The sequence below is a fragment of the Diabrotica virgifera genome, chromosome 5, assembly GCF_917563875.1.
Source record: "Diabrotica virgifera virgifera chromosome 5, PGI_DIABVI_V3a".
Lineage (NCBI taxonomy): Eukaryota > Metazoa > Arthropoda > Insecta > Coleoptera > Chrysomelidae > Diabrotica > Diabrotica virgifera.
This window is the reverse complement of record NC_065447.1, coordinates 206,915,190-206,924,120: the sequence shown is the minus strand read 5'-3', so window position 1 is coordinate 206,924,120 and position 8,931 is coordinate 206,915,190. Positions and strand designations below refer to the sequence as shown.

The window sequence follows — 8,931 nt, the reverse complement described above, 5'->3', positions numbered from 1 at the left end:
TGTTGTTTACTTTGTTGGTGCAGAATGTAAACATATAATCATATGATGTCACGACGCGTTTTGGGCTAGTTGCTTTAATTTGAATTTAGAATCGTCTTTATAGGGGCCAAACGGAACACAAAAACAATTTTTTTATCTTTGATACATGTTTTAAATTATGTTCTGTTGTGATTTATAACATTTTTTTTCGAATTTAAAATTTTATGCAAGTTCCCTATTCCGAAATGGCAGGCGGTGGATCTGTCTGACTCCTTCAGCATTCCCCATTTGTACGCATCTGATCTGGTGGCGTTATAGTCTGTTTTTAAACCAAGAGGAGTAATTCAAATTTCCCGCGCCGTAAAGCTTGTTTGTAATTGGTCCAACCTCAGGCAAGTTTACTCCACTGTTATCAAATTTTGACACTAATGACATTTATAAAATTTTGACACTGTTGTCATTTCATAGGTTAATTATGTTATATCAGCGATTTTTTGTATTTTCTTCGTTATTCCTTTAACTTTTAAATTTTTAGTCTGTTTTTATATAAAACAAAAGTTGTTTTTATAACCCTTTACCGACGAATTAGTATATTATATAATATTATGAATTACCGTCAAATGCCGATATGATCAGGCAAAAAAGAAGATGTATTTGGTGATATTTCTAGTGACACTTTGGGTGTAAATCTGTCTTTTGAGTTTACTCCTCTTGGTTTAAAAACAAAGCTTAGTTCTGGTGAGTGTCAAATCCAGTGATATGGGAGCATAGAGTTAAATATTAGCATAGAGAGAGTGTCATTCAGAGCGAAGTGACGACACCATCTTTTTTATTTGGATTAGTGCTGTTTCACTCTTACGCATAGTAAAGCTGCTATAGTTGTCCTCCTCTTCCGTGCCTATATTCACACTGAATGTCATTATAGATTCTCGATACAATGTGTTAGAAGGAGATGCAGCAAACCAGTCCCCTGAGATCTTGTCGTCAGGAAGCGCGGAAGGTAGGCTCCCTCTATGTTAATATATACCTCTATGTATGGGAGAGAGGGGATACGACATAAGGGATGATTTTGTATTTACTAAATGGGACCACCTGATTTGGCACTTTTGTGCTACATCCAATATGGCGACGGGCAGGTTTTTATACGTTATATGTGGAATATGTTATTAATTAGTTATTAAAATTATTAATTATTTATATATATTATATAATATAATATAGTTTTATAATTATATATTTTATATAGAGCAGAATATACTACCAAAAAGTTGTTCCGCCATATTGGATGGAGCGTTTTTGCGAGTGAAACCGAGCCCATCTACTTCACCGTATGCCGCATCCTCTCCTGCCGCAAAAGTATTCGAAGCATAGAGGTACATATTAACATAGAGTGAGCCTACCCTCCGCGCGTCCTGACGACAAGATCACATGGACTGGTTTGCGGTATCTCTTTCTAGCACATTGTATCGAGAAACTAAAGGCCCCGTCTCACCATCAAATAATTGACAGTTATTTGATCAAACTTGACAGTCAAACTTGACTAGTGACACAAACTATACATACTAACTGTCACTTTGTGTCACTAACTGTCAAGTTTGATCAAATAACTGTCAATTATTTGATGGTGAGACGGGGCCTTAAGATGACAATGGGTGCGTTCAGCACCTGAGTAAGTCAGCCGCTGAGAGATTTACTAAGCTTTCCCTATCACGGCTGGATACAACCACTCAGCCGATTTCTGCTGACAGTCAGCCGCTATGGTCGTCCGAATGCACCCATTAAGTGTGAGTATAGGCACGGAAGGGGAGGACAACTGTAGCAGCTTTACTATGCGTAAGAGTGAAACAGCACTAATCCAAATAAAAAAGATGGTGTCGTCACTTCGCTCTGAATGAGACTCTGTCTATAATAATATATAAGTAAGATAATCTGAAAGTAAATAAATAAATAAATAAATATATATCTATGATTCGAAGAGACTCATTTTATTTTTATTTTATTTAATAATCATACGGGAAAACCCATTAAAAGTGTAATTATAAAGTCAATAATAATAATAACTAGCATCAACACAAAAAAGTAGTACACATAAGAAGATACAATACAATAATACAAGCAATCACAATATACCTAAAATATCAGATGTAACAAATATATCTAACATACAACACTAAATTTAACAAGGCGTATTAACAATAATGAAACAGACATTTTTGCAACAATGAACATCATAAAGCCAGAGATCTCTTCAGTTGATCCAATGAAATATTGAAAACATCGACATTACTAACATTCAATAATCCCATATACCTATCGACTGGGCTATGAAAACCATAGGACGTTCTGTGGTAAGAGACATTGAATATTTTATGATAGCGAAGGGCTCGATTGGGAACATTAAAATCAATTTGGCGCAAGAGACTTGGACAATCAATTTGTGCGTTAATCAACTTATGCAGAAAGACTGCACCAGAGATGTCACGACGTAATCTGAGAGGAAGTAGAGAGAGATGGGACTCTACAGTTGAGTAATCATGGTTAACTATAGTTAGATAAGATTTGAATGCGCAGTAACGTAAAAATTTATGTTGGATCCTCTCGACCGTATCGATATGGTTTTGATAGTAAGGGGACCAAACTACCGAACAGTACTCAAACAAGGATCTAACAATTGAGCAATAAACCAATCTCGTTGCTACCACAGAAAAACACTTACAATTTCTCATAATAAAACCTAGAAGCTTAGATGCCTTTACAGAAATATAATTAATGTGTTCTATAAAAGAAAGTTTTTCATCCATAATGACACCTAAGTCTTTAATAGGGCTTTTCATCGATTGTCATTTGTTTCGAGCTTCTGTCATATGATGTATAATCTGTGTATAATATTAATATACACGGATTATACAACATATGACAGAAGCTCGAAACAAATGACTGTGAATGAAAAGCCCTATGGAAGAAACGCGATTGAGTTGTTGATTACATATAGTACTCCCAATCTTATGTGTAAAACTTATGAAAGAGCACTTATTGGTATTTAAATTAAGTCTATTTTGAACACACCAGGCATGTAAACAGTCCAAATCCTCCTGCAGCAAATCTTGGTCTCTAATTGTTTCTATAACTGTCCAGAATTTTAAATCATCAGCAAACATTAGACACTTACTATTACGAAAGCTGTCAGTTATATCATTAACAAAGATGTTAAAAAGGATAGGTGAAGTATGACCACCCTGAGGAACTCCAGAACTTACTTTTATTTCATCGGAGAGATGACTACCAATCTTCACCCTTTGACTGCGACCCGTTAAGTAATTTTTTATCCACTCCACAAATACAGCATGAAAACCAAACAAGACCAACTTACACAAAAGAACTTGATGATCCACACGATCAAAGGCCTTAGAGAAATCTGGGTATATTGCATCGATTTGCTTACCATCCTCGATCTGAGTTAGAAGGTCAGACTGATAGCATACCAAATTTGTCGCAGTGGACTTATTTTTGCAAAAACCATGTTGTGACTCAGATAGTAAATTTCGACAAGACCAAGAAAGCTGCTTAGCTACAAGCTACAAGGCAGTCAAACAGCTTAGGAATAGCAGATTGGATGCAGATACCACGGTAGTTTTCAACATTATCCTTCAGACCACTCTTAAATACAGGTACAATATAACTTTCCTTCCAGGCTATCGGAAACGTCGAAGTTTCCAACGATTTATTAAATAATAAAAATAATGGTACAACAATCGTACCAATCATTGGCAGTGTGACAGGTTGTTCCGTTCTGCTGAAACCATTGTTGATTTTAAGCTTGGACCATTTTCGTGACATTTTCCGTATGACCGAAAATAGTACTCTGCCATAAAAAATTTTTCTGCAAAACTGAGAACCATTCTGAAGCACCTGACATTATCACAACATTCACATACGTTATAACGACGTTCGGAAACAACTCAGTACGTTTCGGCACCTGACACATATGTACAAATTTGAGGCATACGAATTTCAGTACATACTGTTTATTTTGCCGCATACTGTACTTCTGAAATCTGAAAGTTCTACCCTGTACAAGGAAACATAAAAATCGGATGTGTTGATTATTTGTGTTCAAAATCTAACACCAGAACATTTTTAGCCAAACATTCAAACAATTCTTTACAGTTGCCCAGTAATTTATTTACAACCTATTAAACCTAAGTAATAGTCAACTATTTGTTTGACTAAGCAATACGTACTATTCAGAGCGTCTCACTACGTGTTCTCAAGTACAAAAATAATTATCGGAACCGCACAAGCCTCGAGTTCTAGCACTGCTCTAGTGTTGTTTTGTGATCTTGTAGATGACTTGAAAACTTGAATCATTCATGTTGATTGTTGAGATTGAGTTTGAGTTGAAGTTGAAATCATAATTCAACATGTCTTCCAGTGTTTTTGTTTGTGATTAGTTTTTGTGTAAAAATAACTTCAATTTTAGAATATTATTACCATGAGTAGTTGGAAGCCAGTGAGTGATGAAAATAGTTATGGAATAGGTAAATATTTACAAAATCAAATATTTATGATAAATCAAAGCTTGTGCATTCAATTATTAAGTGCAACTTGTTGAATTTTATCTCTCCTGCCAAGATGTTTATTTAAAGTTATTTTTCTATTTTACGTACAATTTAATAAATTGAGTACAAAGTAGTTTTCTATCATATAAATGCCATATACGTAACATCTAAAGCATATTAATTAAAAGAGACATTGAATTTGCCCCTCCCTCCTGCATATCAAAAGGTTGATGAGTGTATCTTCCTTGAAAATTTTAAAAATTGTGTGAATCACTACTGCAAATAATAATTGATGGTCAATATTATCACTTATATTGTCAATTAAATATAATTTTGGGAGGACACAGGAGTTAAGTGTTTTAACTATTTTTAAATACCTCCAGATGATGAGATAATTACCAGAAATAGGTACATTCTGTTATTATGGTATTTATATTTAAGTATTATACAATTTTAATTTGCAATGCTCATTGAGATGATTAATGAATGGGAGATATAATTAACCTATGAGAATAATGTTTCTGGCATATATGCTGCAAATGTTTTTAATATAAGATTACTAAGTATTTAAGTTAATAATTTCTTAGTTATTTGAAGAACTTACAAAATAATTTCTTGTTATAACAATCAATATAACTTTATACTTCCTAAATGATTGTGATGTGTAAAGATGTATCACCATAGAAAAAAACAATTATATAGAGTCCATAGTTCACAGTTGATTTTGTTTATAAACTATAATAGTGTGAATAAGAAATTAATTCGATTTTGCAGTAGAAACAATAAGTCAGCAATATTTACATACAGTGGAACCTCGATTATTCGGATTAATCGGGACCGCGGCCGATCCGGGTTATCGAAAACGCGGGTTAGCCGGAGAGCATTGTAAAAATTAATAAAATACGGTATATTTATAGATAAAGTCCGTTATAATTAAAACAACATGAAATATATATGCACAGTACACATCTAACTTACCTATTATAGTTGTAGTATAGACAGTATAGATAGAGTATTGTTCATTTCTAGGTAAAAAAAACTCAGTCAGTTTCGGTTGTGTCAATTTCGTCTGCCATCGGAGCGATATTATGTTATTTAAGAACAGTGGCTCTTTCATTGTTTAAAGTTTAAAAGACCATTGTTCTAAAAATAATTTTTTAAAAGACAGTTGAAAATAAATAAAGGAATAAAAGGTGCCTGTTGTTTGCGATAGCCCGATAATGGATAAAGAACGTCGCTCTGCCGCCGCTGTCGCCATGTGCCATGAGTCATTTTTACCGTATAGTTCAAATTACACAAATACCCATTATCTCTCAAATATTATATTATGGTCGAAGCCAAGTTTTATCAACGAAACTCGATATTTTTAAGACATTCCAGAAGCGGCTACAGATAAAATGGTATTAACATAATACATACATTTTTATTGTTGAAATGTTTGTCTGATGAAAATCGGTCCGGGTTAGCCGGACTTCCGGGTTATCGGGGGCCGACTTATCGAGGTTCCACTGTATTGCCATGTGTTTTTTAATTATTTGACAAGATGATTCAAAATTTTGTTTAGTGTATAGTGTACAAAAATGTTATAAATCACAACAGAACATAATTTAAAACATGTATCCAAGATAAAAAAGTTTTGTTTGTCTTTTGTTTGGCCCCTAAAGACGATTAAAAATTCAAATTAAAACAGGTGGTCCAAAACGCATCGTGACGTCACTGGGTTGTACATTTACATTTTTCCAATAAAGTAAACAATTTTAAATTAGACGTTATAAACGTCAGTAGAAAATACATTTATGTGACGTTACAAGTGTTTTTGATCGTTTGAACTATTCATAGAAAATTTTTACTTTTACAAAATGGTTTTATTTTCAATAGTAAACCTTCGTTCCTTTCCTTCAAAAACAGTATAAAACTCCAATTTTAACAAACTGGTATATATTATTACAATGACATATACGATAAATGTCATTAGAATATAAATATTTTTGACTTATTCCACGACGATGAGCCGACCAAATACGTAAGTAGGTGGAGGCCAATAAACTAAAGAAGGAGAAGAAGAATATACCTAAATATAAGGTTGTGTCTAGGTATACGCTAACGTGTATGCAAATAAAAAAGTTAGAGTGTCAGTGATTTCTTATTTTTTATTTGTTTAGTGTTTGTTTTTAAATTAACTATGGAGTGTGGACAATTATTTAGTTCTTTTAACGAGTTTAAGAACATTTTAAAACAGTACGAAAAAGATAAGAGACTATAAATTAATATATATTTTTTTACATAGTTATAAATGAAATAGTATTACCATCCAAGATTAAAATAAAAGAAAGACCTAAAGCTTTCACAATAATAATTAACTTGTTCTGAAGCTATCATCCTTGTGGCATTTTTGTAATCAACTATTCTAAATGAGAACTAAGCCACAATTTAACTAAAAAATTGATTTTATTAACATTTCAACGTCTAAACCGGATGTCGTTGTCAAAATACAAAATATTATTAAATTAAACAAAAATGTTGTTGCTTAGTAAAAAATTTTTTCTAATAATTTATTTAATCTGACTAATTTTTGTATTTTGACAATGACATCCGATTTGGACGTCGAAACGTTAATAAAATAATTTTTTTAGTTAAAATGTGGCTTATTTTGCATTTAGAATAGTTGATTATAATATTTTACTTACGTATAAAAATTATTTTAACAATATTTTGTACCTACATGTCATGTCAACTAAATACATATAATTATTTTGCTAACCTAAATATATACTTTTATATATATACATTGATTTATTACAATTAAGTTTGAAACATCTGAATAGTTCTGCTTCCCTTCCCTTAAGGTTGATATGAACCCTTAATTAATTTGTTTCTGATCCTAGAGATGGCTCTACTGTAGCATACCATTGTGGTAATATTTTCAACTTAATTGTAGATTTCTACATGATGACTCAGTAATATGTAGAAATCTGAACACTTTTTTATCCTTACACCTGGCTCAATTGGCTATGTTGCCAAATTGTTTAAACACTAATTTTATCAACACCTAATAACAATGTTAATAGCAAGAAACATTTAGTCCATGTTGTGAAGCCGCTCCCGTCTGAAAGAAAATTATGTTTCGGTTTCTTTGCGGATCCCTATTCAAAAATGTCCCCTTTAGGGAAATCTGAGGGCGAAATTTTTCGCCAGAAATTGTTTAAACAATTTTTTTAAATAAATTTAAAAGATCACCATTATTTGCTCCGGAAAATGTTTTTTTAGGTTTTTTGGGCCATTCTAAACAAGAAAGGTATCTTGTCATTTTTCTCAAAAGTTGATAGTTTTCGAGTTAGGGGCGATTTAAAATCTGAAAAATGCGATAATACGCATTTTCGAAGCTTAAAAGCTCAGATTTATATTAATATATCGCACATCCCATTCAATACCGATACAACTGCGGTTTTCTTCTTCTACAAAATAGATATTTTAAGACAAGTAATTGAATATTAGAATATTAGTAATTCAATAGCACACGAATGGATATCTTTTTTTAAAAACAAGCAATATTTAACCGTTATAAATATTTGTAAGTATTGCATTATCTTTTTAAATAACTCATCAACCATAACTGCTACGATTATACAGATTACCAATGAAAAACCAGACAAAGTTATAAATGGTAGTTTATTAGATAAATTTAATAATCATAATTGTATATTATAAATCACTTACAAGAAATTAACTCAACAAATTGAAATAAAATGATTGCTGTACATTTGCAATAAGATTTTTTTGCATAATTCCAGTAAATGCTCTTTTGTTTTCTCTCCTACAGTAGGAGGCTTTTCGTAGGCTGGTTTTGAGTTATATTGCTCTAAAATATTATTATTATCAGAAAAACGACGAGTAGAAAGGTCAATAGTTTTATAGGCTATATAGTCAAAGTTAGTTTTGTAAAAAACTTTTGTAGGATAACACTTTTCTACTTTAATAATTTGTATATTATTCCATATTACTTTCTCGTTATCCGAATTTTTGGTGAATTTTTGCCCAAAAATTTTTGAAAGGTACTTGAAGTCAAAAAAGTCTTCAGTGTCATTTCATTCACGATAGCTAGAGAGGCATGTTGCAATTTAATTTGCTCCTCGCATAGCAATGGCTTCGTGCCAAAAAAAGCAGGAACCGTTTGCGATGCTACTTCGAAAATCTTAAAATTAAAGCAGTTGAGGCAGGACTTACAAAAAAATGTAGAAATATCTCCGCAATGTGTAGGTATTGCTGTTACAAAATCTCGTGAACCTAATTCATTAATTTGGTGACGTCAATATACGAACGAAAAGAGTGAATTCGACATTACTGAAAATATCAGGGTGCAGATGGGACCCTGTCGCGTAATTCACAGCAAATA

General features: G+C 32.3%; 1 protein-coding gene across 12 annotated transcripts in view; it reads left to right on the top strand.

The window, feature by feature from the left end:
• The first annotated feature begins 4,278 nt into the window (after window positions 1-4,278).
• Window positions 4,279-8,931, top strand: part of LOC114342691 (dedicator of cytokinesis protein 1) — a 165,231-nt gene continuing 160,578 nt past the window's right edge. For all 12 annotated transcript variants that reach the window (XR_007698096.1, XR_007698095.1, XM_050650545.1 and 9 more), the window contains exon 1: window positions 4,279-4,517. Coding sequence is in view for 10 of the 12 variants with exons in the window: in XM_050650545.1 (XP_050506502.1) it covers window positions 4,472-4,517 (46 nt within the window). In the remaining 2 variants the exon portion in view is untranslated. The remainder of the gene's footprint in view (window positions 4,518-8,931) is intronic.